Raw genomic sequence first — 24,398 nt, 5'->3', positions numbered from 1 at the left:
CCAATAGGTATCTAACTATGTATATGTAAAATATTAATAATTGTTGAATTTTAAAAGGCATACGTACAATCGTATGTACGTATAAGATAGTTATTATTTATAAACTCGTATTACATATTTTTCGACCGCAGAGCACAGCGTAATGACGACAATGTTTGGGTTTATTGGACTTGCGTATTTTATGCATTGTGCGTCTGCAAATAAAATATATATTTACGCCACCCTGGAAACTCATTGTCTATGGCAAAAAACAAATAAATATAAAAGGTGAATTTAAGCCCCAAAAGAATATGAAAAATAAAACTTACGTAAACATCGTCTCTTCTGGCATATATATATATATATATATATATATAGCTATACGCCTATACATAATACAGATGCATCACTATTGACACGGGAACGCAGAAACGGTACAGCTCCGAACTGAAAATATTGTGATTTATAAAAAATAGAACCCTATATGGAACTCAATATTTTTTTTTTTTTATAATATTCACTATGCTTATTGACATTTTAGAATCGTTAATAGTTTCCGTCCCCTGCACTGATTGCCAATTACCATAGATGATAGATATTATTATAATGATTCAGTACCGTAGCCAGGATTTTTTTTCGGGGTTGGAGGGGACTTCATTTTTTATGGCTAATTATGACAACAAATTAAGTTTGCACTCTAGCCCTGATTAAGGGAGGTTATGACCCTGGGCCCACAACGGAATTCGGCGATGTATGGGCCCCTTAAATTGTTTGGCCCCTGGGCCCAAAATTATCTTAATCCGGGCTTGTAATTGCATTGTATTTCTGACAATATAATTCATATAATTATATTATATTATACATATTATCAAATCAAGATCAATTAAAAGCGGCGTTGCTTTATCACCGAAACGGGTAATTAAATTAATAAAATTATTGTCGTCTGACATTTCGTGGGGAGGGGGGCTTGAGCCCGGACCCCCCCCTGGCTACGGCAATGTAATGATTTGTCAATAATTTAATTTTGTTAAATCGGGACACTGCGCACATTAATAGGTGCTCATAAAGTCATAATATAATTTAATGGTACGAGTAACTACATCATTTTTACTTCGCACACCTGTCAATGCATGGGCGCCCGCAGAAAATTTATCAGGGAGAGGCATATATTTTTTTTTTTATGGAATCATAATATAAGCATAAGTTTACATTTTGACATACAGAATTAAAATGATTATCTATCTCCTATAAGCAATGCTTGAGTTAGAGATATAGAGAGTAATTAAATTAAATTTAGATAGTGAAAAACATTTTATAAAAAAAAACAGAAATACAATAGAATAAAAGTAGCAAATAATTATACATAGTTGATTATTGATATTAAGTCAAAGACCTGAAGATTAAAATATAAATTTTAAAATTACAAAGAGGAGACTCATAATGAAATCGAACACCAAAAAATACATTGAAAAAAGTTTATTCCTTTTAAACTACAAAATGTGTTCGAATTATATGAAATCAAATACAAACCCCACACACTAAAGTGAAAATATCGATGAAATGTTTATAAATCAAAATAAAAGTTAAAATGTTCAACATTCTACTTGAATTCCAGGGGGAGGGGCAAATGCCCCTGTCTCCGGGCGCCCATGTGTCTATGCCTTATTAATAAGAGAAATAAGAGGGAAACGTGAACTGCATTGGTCTGTCGAGCCGGTTAAAAATGTCTCTCGCTATATACAAATATTTTATAATTATTCTTCAAAACAAATGACGACGATATATTTCCAAGATCGCAGCGTAATGTATGTATTACGCGTCGGGGAATAAAATATGCATCTACATCAACCGGAGTAGAAAATTGTCCATGGCAATAACAAATGTTTATTTTAAGTTTAAAAAATAAATTTAATACCCAGAAAGAGGAAACAATATGAATTTTCCGGTGAAACCTAGCTGTATCATAAACATACAAAGCAGATGTGCAATTACATTGCACAGCTTTTTTCGTCCGTTTTATTCATAGCGTTTTGAAATTTAAACTGAAACTATTTAGAAATTTTATGAAAATAATCTAAACGTAACGAAATAAATTTTTGAGCATCTACATGTCCTATTATATATAGGTACCTAAAATAATAAAAATAAAAATACTGTTTACCGGCATATGGATTTTGTGCGTCTATTACTCTATTCATCTATTGTCAACTATTTTTTTTTTCGTTGAAATTAATTAGATTATAAATATTATATATCATAATATATAATAACCTCATAGCGTTATGTCATTATACTCATTTATAATATTATGTTCTTTTATAGAATTGTGTACCTACCTAATCATATTATATTATTATGTGATTTGGTTTTGATTTCAATTTTAAGCTATTTGTTGCATGCCAAAAACCTAAATGCAATACAAACTTGTTCTTATATTTATAGAAATATTAAATCTGAAAATATTTGATCCAAATGTAAATGATTACAAATTATTTAATTTACAAGAATAATAGAACCTAATCAATAATAATTATTAAAAAAATTATGATTGAACGCTTTACAACGTTATATATTTATTTATAATTATTCATTTGTATTTAATTAAATTTATGCGATTGCCTCTTTCTGCAGTAGACCTAACAAACGTCGTGTTTTGAGACTTAAGTTATGGGGGATAAAGCTAGAAACTTTTGGTTTCAAATAAATAATGTAGGTTTATACTTACGTAAAATTATAATAATAATTGTTATATTGTATGTGGCATAGTAAGTACATTAGTAAATTATTTAAAATGATGAATGTATTTTATTTTAAAATGAAGCATATTTTATTATTTTATTTTTATTTTTATGTTGGAAGATACTTTAAAGTAGAAAAGATGCATCGATTTTCAACAACTCAAGATGTCAAATAAAAAAATCTCCAGTACCTACCTTTTTAAAATAATCGGAAATAATATAATAAAATATATAACTGTGAAGTATTTAATACCTTTTATCTACATTATAGACACGGTTATCTAGATAACCGTGATTATAGACTAGGTATGTTAAAAATTTTTGTAAATAATTTAATAATGATAAAAATTCGATGCAATCATATACAAAATATAAATATTAACGATAATAATATGTTCTTTACATAATTCTGCCAGCTGGTATCTATTACACACTGATTATAGTATTCCACCCTTTATTCCTACTTATCAAAATAAAGAATTCTACACTGTAAGTTTAGATAATAATAACACAATTATTGAAATATTCAGGGATCTCAGTAAGGCTTTTGATAAAATCTCGCATAATACGCTACTAAGTCAATCCTCTTTTCAATACAGGAATTGTTAGTTAACTAAATTGACAAAACCTATTAAATATGTATAATACTAATTATAATATTTTCTTGAAACAAGCGAATAAACTTATTGACTATTACTTAATTTAAAATTCCAAATTAAAATGAATGAATTCATTATTTGAAAAATAATTGGGAGTACTGCAGTGAATCACTATACATATTAATAACATTAATTAAAAAAAAAGATTTTAAAAGATTTTTAAATAGGTACTCAAACTACATGTACTTATCTATTTTCTTAATGATTAAACTAATTAATAAGCAAGTAAGCTACTAGTGACTAATCAGTATTCAAATTGCTTGTATAATATTAATAGTTAAATATTTTAAATCTAATTTTTATAAAACAACATTTCATATTTCAAAATTGTGCCGGGAGCACAGTAGGTATTACAGAAAATAATAAGTTAGGAAAGTTAATACTAATTCCTTTGTTCATTGGAATCAAAGTTTTTTTTATCTTAACGTTCTTACTGGACTAAGGGTTCGTACCTCCCCCAAAATGTTTTCTTAAAATGAAATTGAATGATTTTAAATGTAAATGTACATCATACCATACTTCATTTTGAGTGAATTTTACTGTTGTAGGTAGTTCTGACATTTTATCTATACGGACTTAATTCAAAGGTATCAAGATAATAAGCTGGACTCAATTCAAATACATAAAAGTAGCATGGACTCAATTTAATATCACCGGCTCAGTTAACTCACATAATACCAAACGGTATCTAATATGTATATATTATAATTTTGGTAATATATATAACCAGTAGACTAGTATATTAAATTTTTTTTATGCCATTGTCAGTAATTATAAAACGGTCGAAACACCTTCAATCATACACATGGCGTTTGTTTTCTTGGTACATATAGTTCAATAGTTGCTTTATCGCATTAAAAGTTCGTGCATTTTTTATTTAAATATTTACACACGTAGAAGGTAGAACGTTAATTTAAAAAAATTAATTATGAAAAATTTTCCATCTTTACAATCCATATAATCATCTCAGTTTTCTACTGACCCAATAAAAAAAAAAAATGAAAAATTGACAGCATATATTAAAAATTATTCTAAGTTCTAATAATCATGGTATGTTGAAAGTCAGTGCAATAAGTTAATAACGGTTTGCTCCGTTAGTATTTATATGCTTGATATTGGAAAATTTTTAAATGTTAGAATTAGTGATTTGACTGATTTGAGTATCAAAAAACAATTATTAAAGAACCTTTGGTGTCCTCCAAAAGATTATACATTTTTTTGTGAGTAATACAGAAAACAAAATTCATGGCAAGGTCGTTATAAATGAAAACAATTTCTGGAGTCCAAAATTTTTCTAATACAATTATAGCCAATAAACAACAAATTGAAGAGAATAAAAAAAAAAACTTCGTCCAATAGTTAATAGTGTTAATACTATAATAATAATGGGTAGGCAAGAAATACCATTTTGGGGTACTTAGGATTTTACACCAGCCAAACGATATTGAGCCTATCATATACGATATGACGGTATTTTTTATGCAATTTAACAAATGCGTTTTAAATGTGGAGATTCTGAGTTACAAAATTACCTATCTATATTGAAAGTGCTCATGTAATGAGTAGTAGCCCACTAACCCTGATAATATACAAAATGAGTAAGTAGTAAGTATATATAATGTAAAAATTAAATACAAAATAAAAAGTAAATTACAAACGTTATAAAATATAGTATATTAACTATACAAATCAAAATAATCAATTCTTTTTAATCATTAGATTTTAAAAACCCTAACAAAAATGTTCACAAAAATACTTATTTTGTATAATATATTAATATGTAACTTAGTAACTATGTAAGTAGTAAGTATAGGTAGGTAACTACTATCTATAATATTTGTGAAGTATATGTAGGACTTACATTGTAGGTATATAATATTATATTTCTGAAAAATAATAATATTTTTTATCAACAAGAAATATACTATATATAGTTAATAGTTATTATTAGTTACCTATTTAAACATATACAATTAAGAAGTAACAATACAATATTTACTGGTTCTATTAGATGATTTGTAGACATTTAGAAGATACTTTTGGTCATGACTTCAGACTTATTTATATTATATGTATATATTTATATTATAGGTAATAGGTAGGTACTTTATGTATATAAAATAATAGTACAATTACAGTGCCGCAACTACAATTTTGAGACCCAGGTGCCAGTTAATTTTAGAAGCCCCTAATGCCCCTTATTGTCAGTGCTGTCTAAATGTTAAGTCGCTGATGAATTAATGACCTATGATTTGTGTGTTACCTACTTCTTAGTAAAAGTGTACCATTATGTACCTAATACCTACGGATGAAAAAAAGTTATTAATTATTTTATTTGATGTAACAAAACTATAGCAAATTATTGACTTTTGTAGTGGAATTTCCAAAAATGTTGTGTCATAGGATTCTAGCCTTGCCAATTACGAATACAACAACAATAAAACTGGCAAAATCGATCGAGCCGTTCTCTATAATGACGATCTTTCATAAATGCGGCAGTTGATTTTTATATATACCTATATATTTATTTTTTGCATTTTTAATGGTTTTAAATACATAAATAAATGCATTTTGTAAGCACATTTTGTACATTTTTAATTCACATAATTATGAAAAAAAAAAGTATTTAAAAATGTGAAGAAATGTATACATGTAACTTTCTTCTCTAGGAAAAAAATTGAATCTATACCATTGATTTATCTGTAATACCTGCTTTAAACTTTAAGGCTTTAAGTGTCAACTTATATATTTGATAATGGCATGATGCAAATATCTTATAGGTATAACTCCCACTATTTCAAATTCTTCATCTTATTTGATTTAAAAATATACTCATTGCTTATTACTTTTCAGCTAGATTTAAAGATGTCATTCATCCAGGATGAAATAAAAAAGTTTGCTAACAAATATGCGAAGAAACTTTAAGTACTTACTACACACTGATACATTTGCAAAAAAACTGCTTGACAGTTGACACCTTGCAAGACATTTTACTATTATAGAAACACTTGAAGCTGGACGATTTGATTTAAGCGACTTAAATTAAGAACATATTAATCTGTATAGTTATATATAAATACCTATAACTGTTATATTATACTATTCATTATTTATTGGCTATTATGTATAATGTATATAGTATATACCCTTAATGGACTTAATGTATCATATTTATAAAAACTTCAGATAATTTAAATAAAGATGCCTTAGAGCAGTTAGAGCAGTTTATATTTCAAAAAAATACTCATTACTCATCGTTGATAGTATCTTAATTACTATAAACTCCGTTAGAAACGCATCAATATTTTACCATATTTTATTAATTTCAACCTATACTAGAATAAGAGCATAGATAATAGGTATTACCATTGATTATAAATAGTAAATAATATAATAATAATAATAATAATAATAAAAAAAAAATATTTATAATCAATGGTATTACATATAGTAATTACTTTATATAGCTTATACTTTACCAAGCTTCTCAAGAAATAAAAAAAAAATTTGTTAGAGCTTATATATTTCATCGAGCTGAGATCGATGGTTTATTAAGAAATTGTTACTAGGATTTCGTTTTAAATTAAATCTATTTGAAGTTAATTAATCACGACGGGTATAGGATATAAGGTAATATCGCCCGTCGCGGTTAGTGTCGCTGGTAGTAAATTCTAATCTATGGACCCACAGACTATATAGGTAGTCATATAGTCTGTGCTTGTATTGCATTTTATCTAAAATCACATTATCGTTTAGAACCAACTATGATATTAATTACGTGTATCTTATCTTGTCTAATTTAATAGCTGTACGCAAACAAGTCGTCATTTTTCAGGTCAAAATTAGTATTAACCAGGTTTTCACGTTTTTCGATGTACCTACGCAAACGAGTTGTCAGTTTACAGGTAAAAAATTGTGTATTGTGCGCAAACGAGTATCACCAGGTTGCACGACGTAAGGCGTTAAGGCGTACCTACTGGCATCGATGAAAGATGATTGCGTACGGTCTTTATCGACATAGTACGCAATCGTGAACATTTGATGTTTATTGTTTACGATTACGTACGATTTTTATCTGTAACTCTGAAGCACTGCTGCCATTTGATTTAAACTAATAGAACGTACAATTTAAAATTAATCCAAAAAATCTCATCTTTTATCGAACTTATAACGCTCAATTCCACAGCTCCCATCCTTCTGGAAACGTGTTCGAAAATGCAATTAGTATTTAAAGGTTGGATTAAAAAAAATCACAAAAGAATATAATAAGTATAGAGTTCATAAAAATATTAGAACATATTTATCAACAATTATAGTTATTTAAGCGGTACTAAGGTATAAAATTTTAAATTGAATATACATACTTTTATAATTCATTATTTTTTAAATATTTTGACTTTGGTCATTTTTTCCATATTTAATTTTTATTGATCATAATTAAAAATTTTAATGTGGCAACGTTGCTCAGCAAGTTTGACGTTTAAGATAAATATTAAAGTTAATTGTTTAACGTAGGTACGCAATCGTGCTCATAAAAATTAAAAAGCCAAAAGGTGCATCGTACGCAATCGTGTAGTACACTGGTACCCACTGACGCGTGAATAGTAAATACTGCCATAGGTAATAAGTCATATTGATAAGTACATCGCGATCATAGTAATATGTATTTATAGGGTCATATTACATAGATTACAGATCAACGATACTAATTCATCGGAGCCAGTAGCCATTAGGGCATTAGGCGTAAACACGACTAAAAACTCATGTTAGTCGCACTTTAATTGGCAATGTTTACACGGTGGGCGTAACCGTTTTACACCAAAATGTCTTTGCAGCTTGTGATGGTGATATGTAGTAATTTGATAAATGAAGTACAAACTACAAACCTTGTGTATACCTATATTGTAAAATATCAAGTGTAAATTAACCGAAAACTCCATGAAATACAATTAATTTAACTACTTAAACAAGTAAGAAATGAAGAATTCATTCAAAAATTCATTTATGTTCGAGTTTGTCAAAAAAGTCTTTTTTTCATATAATAAATATTGATTGTGTTAAAATATATTTTAATTTTTGTAATTTTGATGTCTAATTATTAATTATTAATACAATTATACTCTTTATATCTACTATTCGTTTAATTTTATATAGGTATATATTTATTTTGGTATTAGTTTTTAGTGTCGGGTCCATTATTGGGAGGTATCCTTTTTTATTAATAGAGGTTTCACCGTATAGAATATAGATATTTATTTATGATCAATATCCGTGATAATGATACAGGATGAGGCGCGAATATCGTAATAGTTATTATTTGATGGATTTAGGTTCGGGGGTCATTAAAAAGTATCTTAAATAATTTATTTTTTTTTTTTGGCGGAAAACGGTCATGGTGTTAACAGGCGAGGGTTATTTTGTCGGAAAACAGAACCCACCCTGAAAGGCTGAAAGTTACCGTTCTGCTCAAGGCAACCTGACCACGAAGTTTTCACCTTTTTGAACAGAGGATGACTATTTTGTCGATCGTTTTTGTACATGTCGTTATTGTACAAACGGTATAAATAATAAGGAGGATGGTTGATAACGGACAAAAAAATACTACAAGATAAACAAAAACTACTACAACTGTTTGATAGAAAAATACTTTAACAGAATAGATGTCAGACATTAACAGTCGAAACGATGAGGTATTTTACGCGGGAACTGTTGCGTGCGACATTATCACACGTTATACTTTACGTTATACACACGAACTTGATAAAAATATGTCGTCCATTTCGTGCGGCAAATAAATTTAAATAAAACATGAAAACAATAACAATAAGTACATTTGAATTGTTTAAAATTAAAACATGCCATAGCTTGTAGTGTTTGTACGAACAAAAAGTACGACGTACCCTTATTATTATATCATAATATACAGTTGCGGTTCCGTAGTTAGTAGTTACTGCGACAGTGCGACGACGTCAGACCCTGACTGGTTGCGATAACGTTGGTCAACCTGACGAGTAACCACTATTAACCACGTCCGGAATTGTAAACTACCACAACGGCCATCTTCGGAGAAATGCGACTGCGCGCCACCGCCGCCACTAGAGTCGTACTACTGTCTAATATACCCGTACTGGCCGTACCCGCCACCGCTGGAGTACGAACTGATACATCGAAAAACCCCGTACTGACCGTACTGCGCGTACTCCGTTGAACCGCAGCTTCAGTAACAGTGAACGAGCGTGCGCATGTCCTCACTCCTCACGCGCGTGTTCATGTATCCTATAAACGAGGAATACTGTCGGGAAACCCAACGCGCTCCAGACGATCGAACAATTTTATAATTATTTTTTCAAATTCCGATGTGCAGAAGTGCGGTAAAGACGGGAATATCTCTCTAAATTTACTAGAATTGATTTCATTACGATACACCGCTGTCTCCTTCTGTGTCGAGCGCGCGAAAAATTGTCGGAGCTGCGTCGTGTAACGGTTTTTGGGCGCGCGTTTTGATAAGTATACCTTTGGGTCAAGGTTTACGTCTTTTCGTTAGGCGATAGTGCGTCGGACACCGCCGCCTTCGCCGTTTGTCCGCGGCGGATGTCGACGACGACGACGAAGGAAACCGCGACGACTGTGAACGGACCTTCCGGTTCGTCGCCGCCGCCGAGCGTGTGCGTTTCGAACGACCAACGAATGTGCCGGCGCCACATTTGCGCGTGCGTGCGTGCGTGCAAGCGACAATAATAATAGTAATAACATTTAATATTATGTGCAATAAAGCCGCTGCGACTTCAACTACGCGGACGGTCGGCGGTGTTGTTGCGGACAAATCCGATTATCGTTATTGCGCAGTATCCGTCATCGAATAATAGGTGAGTGTTGTGTTGTTCGTACCTAATTTGTCATCGTCGTCGGTGTTTTTTCCACCATACTCAGTCCCCCCGCCTCACAACGACGTACATTTTTAGCTTGCCTTTAGATAGTAATGACCAATGACCGCGGGTGGTGCGTGTACTGTCGTATGTAACTATTTAATAATAATATTCATGTATGGTGTGCATTAAATGGGTCAAATATTTGGAGGGAGCGGTTCTCATTCTCCTCGTCTGTGTTGTTATGGCGGGGTGAAGGGGTGTTTTGTTTTGTTCCCTCTTCCCGTCCCCACCACACCCGCAATCATCGCAAAATGGCCGCAACCGTATCTTCTGACTTGACGGACTGCCGTTCACGTCGCTGACTTTTCATTGTTGTCACTCATCGATTTAATTTTTCAATTCCGCTTCAGTCTCTACTATCAATAGCCAATAAATAGATGTTATCGTTGTATTGGTTTTTGAATAATTTTTGTGTGATAGACGACAAAAAATATACTAATAATCTCCCGCGTCGATATCCCCCGGTCACCACCTCCTTTCCATTAACAACGAATCCGATTATCACTTCGCGACCGTGATAGTAGCGTACGATTCTGTATATTTAGTAGTAATAATAATAATAATACGATTTCTTTGTGATACGCCGTCGTGTTGTCGGTCTCTCTCTTTTCGTTCGTCTCATACACTGTACACACTACAATACGCGATATTACATAAAAAATATACCTCAAATTCGGTCTTATTGTACCCAACTTTTTCGATTAATTTTAGATCATATCGTCGGTCTATTTCGTAATGGACATTTGCTCATCATCGTCGAAACGTTTTGCTTGTGAGTTGTATCTTTATTTTCTACATTTATCTACGTTTTTTACATTATCGTCGTACTAAAATCATAACTGTTTAAGATAGCTTATATAGGTAGGCGTTACAACAACGCCTCAGAATATGACAATGTTCATATAGGTACTGCTTCATAAATATCACATAGTATGTATCAATAAGTTATTTCCAGACAATAAAGTTTCCTATCTACCATCACACTATATCAATACAGTGATAATGGGTCCATAATATATAAATACATTTCATTTTTGATGGTTATTATTAGTTTTTCTAACGTAATATTATGTTTATTATTTTATTCAGAATTTTATCAGTCTCCCTAATCATTCTGTTGTTTTGAACAAGTATTTTTCAATCCTTACCAGTGGCACTCATTTGTTATGACACAATTCATAAATTATTATAAAAGGTCCTTATCACATAATATTATTCTTTTGTTATTGGATCAGTTGCTGATTAATTTAGTAATTTATAAGTACATATCCTTAATAGTGGTTGTCCATTTTTAATTGTAATTTGTACTTTCAATTTAATTAAAATAAAGCCTACGCTCCAGCACTTATTAACCTCAAAGGTTATACCTATATATAACCTCAAAAGATTAAAGACAATCAAATTGAAATTTTTTATTTATAATTTATAAAATTGTCCTTGCAAAAAATTAGAGATAATCAGTTAAATCATAAATTGCACATTTTTTTTTATATAGGTTTATTGTTATATAAGAATTTTTCTAAATTTGTTAAGTAAATTAATTAACACATAACGTAACTATGGTTTTAGTTATTAATACATACTTAGTAATCTAGTAAAAAATTGTTTATTATTGATTTGCTTTTTAAACTTATAATGATTTTTTCTATTTTTTAGAAAAAATGAAGGAAAAAGAGAACACTAGTGTGAGCTTCTCCCAATGGCAGACATGGGTTTTAGAAGCTGTAAATAAAATTCGTGGCCAAAAGCAGCGGCCATCCTTGGAACGTATTGTAAATGCAATACGTCAACATCACCGTTATCCTGTAGGGGATATTGAAACACAAATTGAACGATGTGTGGAAAGTGGCGCAGTGTTAAAAGTCTTCAACAAAGGCCAAAATACTTATATGAACCCTGGTGGCACTGCAAATCGTAAATTGATTATTAATGCAGACACTGACTTAACTAAAATTGTAGTGAAAGTAGTTGGCCAATTAGATGAAGAAGGTTCATCATATAAAAACATTGATCGTTACATTCAGCATGCTTATTCTATAGAACTTAAAAATGAAGGATGTGACTTGACTTCATTACTCAAGTCAACATTAACCAAAGCAGTTGATAAGGGCTTATTGGTGTTGGATGGAAAATTATATAGGTTACCTGTTAGTCCAGACTCCACAACATCATTGATCGGGACTCCAGTTTTAAAATATAGTTCTGGAAGAAAAACACGATTACTTAAAGTAGATTCAAATGAAATTGAAACAACCCCTCTTTCACTCCGTAGAGCTGGGAGAAAAAGGAAAAAAGTATCTGTTTGTGATACTAGTTCACTTACAGATAATGAGGCCAGTGACAAAGAATTAAATAAAGTATTAAAGGTCTAATATTATTTCTTTCAGTCTTAATTAATATATTGTAATTTTAACAGGCTTCCGGGAATATTTGTGCTGATTGCTTAGGTACATCGGCCAAAAACCTATGCGGCGAAGCAGAACCGTTAAAACAATGTCGAGGTGGTTGTGGTGTTTCATTGCACCCTTCTTGCTTAGCTAGTAAATGTAAGGGTCCTTTGACTACCTTGTTAGCTCGTGGTTCTCGATGGTTTTGTCAGGATTGTAGAACATGTTCAGCAATTCCATCGTGTACAGTGACTGAACATGTAAGTAAAATTCAAATGAAAATAAAAATCATAGGCAGGTACTAACTTTGTTTTATTTATAGATGTTTTTATTAAATTGTGATACATGTGATCGAGGTTATCATATGCAATGTCTTCAACCTCCAGTTGTAGAAAAACCAAAATCGGCATGGCGATGTTCATTTTGCTTAGACCATCACGATACTAATGTTTATATGGAAGTAGAACCATTTGAAGAGCGCAGGGGTAGGAAAAAGTCTAGTCTCAAAAACAAAAGGTATGTTAATAAATGAAATATTGATACTTATACTATTTTTTTTTTAAAAAGGAGTATGGGTTTAATTTTTGTAATATGCTATTTCTTGAAATTATTATATATCATAATAATCTTAATTTTAATATTATTTTCTATATAATTAAACAAGTGTAATTTAATAAAAACATTGATTGAAGTATTCATGTTGGTTAACACTGCATATTATTCAATACATTAATTTGGATACCAGTAGACAAAATATAGATCTGTATCTATAATAAAAAAAAAGTTATTGTTTATTATACTTCTGTTATGAATGATTTTAATTCAACCCAGTCATTTTTTAAACTATTTTAGTTATTAAAAAAAAAACCTAGGAAGTTGCTCTGCTGTGTATAGATGTTGAGTGTACCTCGACATTGTGAGCAATGAAAAACAAATTTGAAAATCAAATGCTTATTAAATTTAAATGTGACTATATTCATGATGTTTTTTAATTTCTGTAAGAAAAACTTATGGGGAATCTTCTATAAAATTCAAGCTATATTAAAGTTAAAATATGAAAAAAATTATGTCATAGATAAATCTAATGAAAACTAAAAAAATTAAAAATTAAAGATATCTATAGCTAATTTAAAAAAAAACCTTAATACTTTTATTAATTTATAGTGTTTAGAAATTCATAATATTAATATTTAGTGAAAACATCAAGTTGCTACAGGGTATTTGTTTTAAATTATTTCTAAAACAGGTTTTGCCTAAATATTCCCTTATTTTAATATTGAAAATTTTCCTTAATTGTATATTATGTAAAATTACCAAATTCCTTTAAAGTTAAACATTTTGAATCATTTTATTGACCATAAAACTGTTTGAAGGCACACTAAAGGAAAAAAACGTATTTTTGTAAATCAACCAATATATTGTTCTATTCACTGCTCAGAATCTTAAATAGTTTAAATATTTTATTATAATATGATAATAATGCATAATTTTTAAAATCTTGTAAACATTTATAAATAAAATGTTAAATAATCTTTTGAAAACATTTAAACTGAAAATAATATTAAAACAATGATTTAATTTATAAAATCTAATAGTTATTGCTTTTTTTTAATTATTGATATCACATTTTTAGGTCAAGTCGTCGGAGTCAACATGTCAAGGCGCAAGATCTTAAACTTGGAACACCATCCACTTCCAGTTCAATGAATCAACGTGATGTCACGGAAGACGGTAATGTCTCCTCTCCTGACTCCTCGGCTCCCCCCTCTCCCGTTCCGATTAGCGGCAGTGTGCGGCGGGACAATGCTATCTCCAAGGAGAAAGCAAAATTCTTTAGGCAAAGTGCTGCGTTTAATGCGCGAGGTGTGAACGGGAGAGGATCTGGTGTGCCGAAAGTCAATGCCCCTTTAAACATGCGCCTTAGTTCTAGTAGCAGCGATAGCTCTAGTAGTTCGAGTTCAAGCTCGAGCAGTCGTAGTCGCAGCAGCAGTTCAAGTAGCACGAGCAGTAGCTCTAGTGATAGTAGTAACAGCTCTAGTAGCAGTAGTAGCAGCAGTGCGCATGCTTGTTCTCTTTCTGTGCGTCCAAGCCGGCCCATATTTCCTCTCCCGAAATGTCTCGCCGCAAGGAATGCCGATTTTAACGAAAGTCCTTCAAGTTTGTCCTCTAAAAGTTGTAATTCAACATCTGAATCTGTTCAATCCTCTAAAAAAATTGATCACCGTTCTAAATTAAGTGATAAGCAGAATGATCCTAGTGAAATAAAAAAAGTAGATAAAATAAATGATCAATCTAAAGTAACCCCTAAAGTTTTACTAAGAGCACCAAAACTAATTGCTAAAGTTAATTGTTCACAGCCTAAAATTTTTCCACTTTCAAATTCTAAATCGGATAATTCAGATACACCTATTTCGCTATTCAAACAATTATTGACAGATAATTCAGATAAGCCATGGGGGTTTGCTGCTTTGGCTGCCAAAGCTCCCATTGTTGAACCTATAAAGCCTGAAGTCTGTAATAAAAAAGATAAACCTATTGCTGGATTTATTCAATTGAAGGGTTTATTTGATGGGTTAAGTCATTTCTATTCAACACCATTACAATCTCGTACTCGACCTAGAAATGAAAAAGATATAAAATCGTCCAGCAAGACTGATCCGAAAGTCATTTGTGCTGATAAAAAGTTTAAAATATCAGAAAAACAACAATCTCCTAGTTTTTTGGTTAAGTCAGCTGTTTCATCTAAATTAATGGAAACTAGAGAAGTAGCAGAAATTGGGGGTGATAAAATACTAAATAATGAAAAATCCTTAGACAATTCTCCTTCCGCCTTCCGTGACCATCTGTCCGTGCCGACGATACGTCCAGTCACCCGTTCCGGTAAGCAAGTTCCTTACAAAATCCTGCTAGTATTCGCCAGCTGCATAAAATACTACCATATTACATAAGGGCTTATATAAATTTTAATCCATTGCATGCTATAGGTTTTTATTTCTGTTCTTTTAAGCGAACATATTATGTAGACGCCAAGTAATATATTACCACATAATGCATTATTTGTTAAGAGCATATCAGACAGTTTTTAATAAATTTATTAAATTCTATTTTTAATTTATATAATAATTAATACAAAGGTTTACAAATATAAAAGAACATACTCAATTTTATATTAATACAAATTGTTAATAAATAATAATTACTCTAATTAACTATTATTTAAGTTGAAATTTTTTTAAAAAATAATACAGTTTAATCTGTCTAAGAGATAAGATCAGTTGAACACCGTATTTTTTACAAATTGTTTAAAAGGTATTTGTAAATGAGCATATTAATGAATTATACCTACTATATTTTGAAACAGATAATATGTGTTCTGCCATGCTCTTTAACAGTTTATATTGTTTATATTAGTTTAATGCTGCAGTTAACTTTTTTTGCTTACTAACCAGTCTTAATAAATATTAAATACTATTTTCAGTGCTGGAAAATATGAGCCGCCTGGTTGCATCAGACTTACCATCTGGCGTTTTACATGAAGATGTTGAAATCTATAAGGAGACAAGAACACGGGCAATGAGTGTGAGTTAAATAAAAATTTAAATAATTTATTTTATTTTAATATATTTTTAATTTTAAATTGATAATTGGCCTTGTAGAGTACAATACAAGCTCCTGAGTTCATTACATCTAACCATCCTGTAAGATGTCCTGCTGCAATTCAATTTGGTAAATATGAAGTAGAGACGTGGTTTTCATCTCCTTTTCCTCAAGAGTATGCTAGACTTCCAAAATTATTTCTTTGTGAGTTTTGTTTAAAATATACTAAGAGCAAATCAGTTTTGGAAAGACATATGCATAACTGTAACTGGAGACACCCGCCAGCTACTGAAATCTATCGGCGTGGAAATCTGAGTGTTTTTGAAGTAAATTACTTATATATTGAAAATTCATAAAAGGTAGATTATTACAATTTTTTTTCTGTTATACATAGGTTGATGGAAATGCCAACAAAATTTATTGTCAAACATTATGTCTATTAGCAAAATTATTTTTGGATCATAAGACTCTATATTATGATGTAGAACCTTTCCTATTTTACGTTTTGACTAAAAATGATGGTTTTGTAAGTATATCTATTTTAACTATATTTTGCATTGTATTTTTTTGTTAAAATCATTGTAAAACAAAAATTTGTTGAATTTATTTAAACTTAAACGCGTATGAAAAAAAAAACATTGTATTTTTTATAGTTGTCTACTATTCTAATGTTTTAATCAAAATTTTAAGGGCTGTCATTTAGTCGGTTACTTTTCTAAAGAAAAACATTGTCAACAAAAATATAACGTGTCATGTATCTTGACTATGCCTCAGTATCAAAGACAAGGATTCGGACGATTTCTTATTGAATTTAGTAAGTTAACTATATGCATCCAGTTTTAGCAAATATTACATCTAATTTATTATTTTAGGTTATCTCCTATCCAAAATTGAAGGACAACCAGGAACTCCAGAAAAACCTCTTTCTGACTTGGGTCAAGTATCATATCATGCATATTGGAAAGCTGTTATACTGGAGTATTTAGATAAACACAGAGACAGTGATTCTATCTGTATTAATGATATTAGTAGAAAAACTGGTAATTTAAAAACATTTAATTTTTAACTTTTAACTTGCGAGATAATTGTAACACTAATAATTTTAATTCAGGTTTAATGAGACATGATATTACATATACATTACAATCTCTCAACATGGTTGTAGAAATTTGTGAAAAACTGACGATTTGTATTGACTGGAATATTGTAGATGCTCATTTAAAGAGGAAAAATTTATCTAAACAAATTCCTATTGAACCAGAATGTTTAAGATGGACACCTCTTATGCCAGCATCTAATTTATTAGTTTCTCCAGATGACAAAGTTTGTTTTTCTTGAAACAAAAATAAATAATCATTATTAATCATTTTTTTTTTCTAGGATAACCAAGATCTTGAAGAACCTCTTCCAATTAAAATAGAAATAATCAAAAGTCCAATAAAAAAGAAGCGTATAGCAAGAAGAATGCCAATGATAAAGAGACGTAGGAAGATGGATAAAAAGAAGCGTAGGTGTTTATATGGTGCAGAGAAGAAACCTAATTCTATTCAACCTGTTGAAAACATAAGTCTTGTAGAAGAAGAGGAGCCACCTGTGAAAAAAAATAAAAACGGACATAAAAACATAAAAATAGAAGAAAAAATTATTAAAGACCATTCAACTGATGAAAAGTCTGAGTCAAAATCAAAATCTGTTGAAAAATCTATTGAAAATAAAATAATTGAAAAAATTAAGGAGGAGAGTATTGAAGATATTAAAGTTGAAATACCAAATCCTAAATCTCAAGCAAAAACTAAACAAAGGTATAAAAGTATTCATACTATATATTTTTTTTTTATAAGTGTGCCTTTTAATTTATATTTTAATTATAAAAAATTTGTTTCAGCTTAATTTCAAATTTCCTTAAACGCGAAAATCCAGATACAAAAGTTATTGTTGTTCCTCAAAAGAAAAAAAGAAAGTTGCCTCGAGGTAGATCACGTAAAAGACAAAGATCAAAAATCCAAAATGACAACACTGAACCTAAAGTCAAAAAAGTTCGAAACATTGAACCAGAGTCTCTTGAAATTGAAACTATTGATGAAAATATAGAATTACAGCCTGTGAGTAGACATTGTAGTGCAAGTATTTTTTTATATACATGTTTTATAAATGTAAATCAAATTTAAATATTTATTTTTATTGATATCAGGTGAAAAATGAGAACACCGATAATCTAGATGATGTTGATGAGTTAGACAGTAAAGATGTAGAGAAAATTGAGGGAGAAAACGAAGTATCAAAAAAATCTGACGAAGAAGAAAAAGAAATATCCAAAACATCTGATGATGAAAGAGAAAAAGAAATATCCAAAACGTCTGATAAAGAAGACGAAAAAGAAAATCTACATGAAAATAATGATAGGGGTCCAGAAAACATGATTGAAGAAAAAGAAGACACAAATATAAAATTAGAAGAAGAAAAATTCATCGATGATAAGGTAGACCAAATTGATACTGATGTATTAATTGGAAAGTCAAAGAATGCTATTGCTGAATGTTCAAAAAAGAATACAGATTTCAAAGCTGACAAGATTACTGTTGATAATATAATTTGTTCTAATACTAATGATGACAATATTGTTAATTCCAAGGGGGAAGAATTTGAACAAATTAAAAATCAATTGGATAGTAAAGTTAACGTAGAAGTAACAAGTAACAATGATGTTCTTAAACGTCCAAATGATAGAGAGTCTTATAATGTAGTTGATATGTGCAATGATGTTCCTAAAATAAAACCATTAGAATCTGAAAAAGAATCTTCTGACAAAGCTGTAGAATTCACATGCAACTTAGAAAAGTCTCAAAAAACTATTGTGGATGATGTTACATTACAAAAACCTAAAGAGCAGCCTTGCAATATTATTGCACCTTTGGATACGAAGCAAAATGAAAATGTGCCAAATAATTATGACAAGACAAATCTTATTCAAACTGAAACAAAGCAATATAATGACCAAGTAGTTTTATCAAGTAAATTTAAAGGAGATTCTGTTGAGACTGATATACAGATATTTAATAATACAGTACCATGCAATAATTTTTCCAAAACAGATGTTACTGCACAGTCTCCAATGTCTTCTGTTACTGATAAACAGTACAGTAATTGTTTGATGGTTACAAATGATTACTGTAAGCCATCGTCAGATTCATCACTGTTGTCAAATGTCAAACAGTACAGTGCTGAATCATTGCCAAATGAATACAGTAAAACAAGCACTGCAGTACTTCCAAATCCAAAACAATATGGTGAGACTTTAATGAATGAATATAGAAAATTGGATATGCTTCAGCCAGAAATAAACAAGCAAATGTACAATAAAGAAGATTCTGTTGAGTACATGAAAAATTCTCAAGTTCTTCCAGCTCCTATTAATAGTTCGCAAGAAGTGTTTAAGGTTGTGGAGCAGTCAAAATCTAAAGTTTCTGAAAAAAATTATTCTAATTCAATTGTGACTGATCACACAATAACTGTGCCTAAATATGATAATGTCAAACAAGAGAAACAGTCTAAAAGGACAACTCCTTCACCAAAAACTGTGCCATATCGTTTGCCTGCTGAAGTGCCACAAGTAGATAAATCACGTTTACACGACTACTTGTCTCCTATGGGGTTTCTCAATTATCAAAAGATTAATAATTCAATAGCTATGGCCCATCCAGACATTCCTAAAACAACGAAAGATATGTATGCAGACAAAAAAACTGATGCCGTCAATATAAACTTGCCAAAAGACAAAGAAGTAATGAACATGCCTAAGACTATGGACAACAGTCTTTTGTATTCGTCTGTTATGCAACAATCGCCATACACTGACCAGTCTATGATGCACTTATCACTCCATCACCATTTGGCCCATTCATCCCAGTATCATCACAGTCCACCTGTACCAGCTCAAGTTCCACCTCCTATTCATCAAACAAAATCACGGAATAAAAAAAGCGAACAAAGAAGATTGGCTCAACAGAATCAAACTCCTGTTGTACCATCTACCCAACAACCCACCCCTCCACCAATACCTAGCCATACACAATCATATCATCATCACCATCAAACAGCTACATACATGATGCCACAACCATCGCCCTCTAGTCCCTATCATCATTCTGTGATTCAACACCGAATGGGTCAACAAGGAGGTTCATGTTCGTCTGCTGACTTTTATTTGTCACATACTACTAACCAACATGCAGCAGCTGCAGCTGCACAGATCGCATCATGTAACCTTTCCAAACTTCAACAAATGACAAATGGATTGGACCATCACCGCAGACATATTTCTTCGCCTGCATCATCACCAGCCTCTTCTCCTGCTAACATGACTCCACCACCACCTGCTGCGTCTGCAGCTGCTGCACACTTGCTGCAACAGTCTGCGGTTGCCTATCACAAATTGTATCAACAGGCTGGTCAGACCAATCAGTCAAGGCAGTATGGCCATCAAACACGCGGTTCTCCGGCGTCACCAAACGTTGGTCTTATGACAATGCAGTATGGTGCGCCGCCGCCTCCTTTTAACGGTTACAGGGTAGCGTCACAATCCACTCCACCACCTTCTGCTGCAAGTTATATGAACCAGACAACTGGACAACTACAGTACACGACGCATACACAAGATCCACACCATCAAAATAGTGTGTATCCAACTTCAGCATACAACGGCTCGTATTTACAACCTCTAAACGGGTCCATGCACAGATAATCTCTTGTTATTATTAACTTTTTTTTTTATTAATTATTCTGATTAAAAGTTTGTTATTCACCATCATAACATAATATACTTTTTTATAAACATACGAAAAAGAAGAAAAAAATGTTACCAGTTTGTTATAGTAAGATGAAAACTTCAACACACAAAATCTATGAAAAATCCATTTTATACTAAAAGAAAAGTGCATTTTTAACAGGCCGATTCTTATTTTTAAGTTATGTTAGTTCACAAGCAGTATTTTTTTTAGTTGTGTATGCTATGCATTATTTTTATTTTTTTATCTATCACAACAATTTGTATTTATTTAATTATTATTATTTTTTTTCTGTTGATTGTTGAGATCAATTTTTTAAATGTTATGATTCAAAAAGTATGTTAAAGGAACGGGTACGTCAAGTTTTTATTGTACAAAGTTCAAAGAATTTCCTTAGTTTGTAAGTACATTTTAAAACACTTGAAAGTCTAGTTTCAGCTTGTTATTTATTTTTTTTTACTGTAATTGTATAAAAATATACATAACTAATTTATTAAAAATTAATTTTCACTTGTTATTTTATATTGTTAATCTATCTATTTATCTGTTTTTTAATGGTCTACAATTGAGGTAAAAGAACTTGAGAAATGAATTCATTAAGTGATATTATAGTTAATGTAAAGTTATATCTTTCCTGTTAAATTTGTCTACCATCAAAGTCAATGTAATAAAACCTTGATTTATGTTGTATTGCTGCAGAACAAATTATTTATTGACAGACGCTTAATACAATATAAGTAAGTTAATCTCCAATTGACAAGGATGAAAGACTTAGTTTATCACTTAAAAATATATTAACTAACTTATTTATTGTAATACTAAAATTAATATACGATATTCATTTTAGTTTTTATATAGGTATTAATAAAGTTTTTAACAGCAGACCAGTGCTTCACTCGGAAAAAAATAGAGTTATTTAAAATAATACACTCCTATTTTACTAATATACCAAATTTAATTGTTATAACAGGGTATCTCCCCCTCAAAGACTTTTAGTTATACCTTCAAATCAACAAACCAATACAAATTATATAATTTATTAATTATACTTATTAAATTTCAACCGTATGACATATAAGACTTAGGCAGTTAATTGAGGTAACACTGGTATTGATTTTTTATATAGTTTTAGATATTTTAATTAACTTTGATATTAATAATTTAAATTATATACGTTATATACATAGATATATATCGTTTCTAAAAAGTCTAAAATCAGCTTAAAATTATAATACTATAAATAATTAAAACCATGAAGGACTTGACACATTTGATTTTTTTTGAATAACATTATAAACATTATAAACAAACATTTTTTATTAATATTCATTTAATAAACCATAAATGAGAATATTTTTCATTTTTTCATTTATAACATGGTCTTGTCTTTTCGCTTTTAAGACAAATATTATTGTTGAAGAATAAAATATAATTAACGGCCTTCTCGTTTTTTATAGTTCGGTGTTACCTGTTAGCAGATGTTGTAGATTCCTCTTTAACTGTGGTTATTTATTATATTATTATCTTATAGTTTATTCCCAAAAAACATATTATGGGTGTAAAAGTAACTTACAGTTACTATAGATATTACATAATTATGTTTCAGTGTACCTATTGTATTAGTATATAAATAATTAATAGGTCATTATACATTTTTATACACAAATTTTGTAATTTTACAGAATAAAAAAAGATTACTTTTATAAAAAAATCCTTTTCAATGTATCGTTCTAATTCGAAAAAAGTAAAATATCTGAATCGTCATAATGGCAGAAAAAAAGCTTCGACCTTTAACTTTGGGAGTGATTTCTGAAAGAATATATTAGATCTAACTGATATATGTGGGAGGTCAAAAATAATATATAAATTCTACTTAAAAGCACGAATAAAAATGCAGTAAACGAAATAAAAATCAATATTTACTTTTATAGTTACGTAACATATGCAGGTTTTATTATTTCTACATAAACACATGCATAAATATTGACTTTTATAATTTGTATTTTATTTTGATTAAATAACTATAAATAATGACTAAATAAATATATCTTTTTATTTTTAATTGGTAAATAATATACTTAAAACCTGTAAACTAATTTTATAAAAATCAAATGTGCTATAATACAATACTTGAAACGAGTTACTCGATAAAGGAGCAGATAGCCTGCTGGCTACACTTTAGGTATATTGATTTTAATTTGTTTTATGTAAAACAAATAACTTTATAATATAAATGAACACAATATTTAGAAAATAGTACAAATTTAAAGTGTAGTAGGTACTTACCTTTTACCTATGTAGAATATATTATCAACAAAACATATATTTAGTTAAACTATAGTGTATACTCTATAATAATACTGACACACAGCATGTTACGAGTATAGTTATAATAAAAAATAAATTGAATTAACTTTTTAAGAAGGAAGGGAAGGGGTGTGTGTGTGTTAAAATATCATATAATTATATAAGTTTAATTAACTTCAGGTCCATAGGCTGACCAAATCATCAAGTGGGGCAACCATATTTTAGAGGAGACATTAGAAAAAAACAATATTAATACTATTTTTAATTTGGTTATTTTGACTGCTGTACCTTTCTATCTGAAATTCATCAATAACAATCTATTTAGCATTTTATTCATTTGATGTTTCATTTCTATGTTAAGCTAATAACATATAAAATAAAATATCTAATAACTAAACAGTAGAAACTGCCAATGATTATAAAAACATGGCAAAATCACTGGGATTCAATTCCCGACAGCAACAAACTCAGAAACATCAATAAAACTGTGTCCAAATGGGCATATCCAGAGAACGCAACCAGGAAAGAACAAATAATTATAAACAGTCAAACAGAGCCAGAATAGGTCATTCCCACATCACTCACTCATATTTGATAACCAAGGAGTCCCCCCTCGTGTAACATATGTAAAACTCCCCTTACAAATTACAATGGAACACATCATTATGGTCTGCCCCAAATACTCAACCGCACGTTGTCTTCTCAATGATCCAAGGTCACTCGAAGAAGCCCTCAATCAACATAACTCCGTCAACATTTTTAAATTTAAAAAAAAAATAGATTTAGATAAAAAACTGTAAATACTAAATATTACAATTTTTTCATTGCACCCCTACAATAATAAGATAATGTCTCCTTTTATATTGTAAAACTATATCTTTTTGTAATTATAGGCTAATAATCTTTTTAATTGAAGCCTTTATGTTAATAAAAAAAAAATGATCAAGGAATAAAATGCATACCTATAGTACCTACCTATAACATATCATTACAACATATATATATATATATACATTTA

At 30.2% G+C, this 24,398-nt stretch overlaps 1 protein-coding gene and 2 long non-coding RNA genes across 5 annotated transcripts; 2 read left to right on the top strand and 1 right to left on the bottom strand.

The window, feature by feature from the left end:
* Window positions 1–9,355, bottom strand: LOC132928333 (uncharacterized). The gene is made up of 3 exons (XR_009662013.1): window positions 9,277–9,355; window positions 309–426; window positions 1–238 (listed from the first exon to the last, which is right to left on the bottom strand). It is a non-coding gene; the product is annotated as an uncharacterized LOC132928333 (long non-coding RNA).
* On the top strand, window positions 3,586–6,473 carry LOC132928334 (uncharacterized). The gene is made up of 2 exons (XR_009662014.1): window positions 3,586–4,060; window positions 6,230–6,473. It is a non-coding gene; the product is annotated as an uncharacterized LOC132928334 (long non-coding RNA).
* A 211-nt stretch (window positions 9,356–9,566) lies between the features above and the next one.
* On the top strand, window positions 9,567–21,577 carry LOC132928330 (histone acetyltransferase KAT6B). Of its 3 annotated transcripts, none has more exons than XM_060992915.1 (14): window positions 9,567–10,242; window positions 11,962–12,662; window positions 12,722–12,952; window positions 13,015–13,208; window positions 14,326–15,572; window positions 16,171–16,271; window positions 16,349–16,615; window positions 16,684–16,815; window positions 16,980–17,103; window positions 17,162–17,329; window positions 17,401–17,612; window positions 17,670–18,091; window positions 18,175–18,391; window positions 18,481–21,577. In XM_060992915.1, exons 2-14 carry the CDS (start codon window positions 11,967–11,969, stop codon window positions 21,028–21,030), a joined length of 6,561 nt encoding a protein of 2,186 aa, XP_060848898.1. In that variant the 5' UTR covers window positions 9,567–10,242; window positions 11,962–11,966; the 3' UTR covers window positions 21,031–21,577. The 3 variants fall into 3 exon arrangements, with proteins under 3 accessions (XP_060848898.1, XP_060848900.1, XP_060848899.1); XM_060992917.1 differs by having other exon boundaries at window positions 9,574–10,242; window positions 14,326–14,423; XM_060992916.1 differs by lacking the exon at window positions 9,567–10,242 and adding an exon at window positions 10,591–11,077.
* The last annotated feature ends 2,821 nt before the right edge of the window (window positions 21,578–24,398 follow it).

Source organism: Rhopalosiphum padi, chromosome 4, assembly GCF_020882245.1.
Source record: "Rhopalosiphum padi isolate XX-2018 chromosome 4, ASM2088224v1, whole genome shotgun sequence".
In the NCBI taxonomy this organism is placed as follows: Eukaryota; Metazoa; Arthropoda; class Insecta; order Hemiptera; family Aphididae; genus Rhopalosiphum; species Rhopalosiphum padi.
This window is presented reverse-complemented; position numbering and strand designations above follow the sequence as displayed.

Bases quoted from the DNA above. Each gene is read 5' to 3' on its own strand.
- LOC132928330 (XM_060992915.1), top strand. From the start codon at position 11,967: ATGAAGGAAAAAGAGAACACTAGTGTGAGCTTCTCCCAATGGCAGACA. The intron at 13,209-14,325 runs GTATGTTAATAA...TCACATTTTTAG, and splicing joins TCTAGTCTCAAAAACAAAAG to GTCAAGTCGTCGGAGTCAAC. The intron at 16,272-16,348 runs GTGAGTTAAATA...TTGGCCTTGTAG, and splicing joins CAAGAACACGGGCAATGAGT to AGTACAATACAAGCTCCTGA.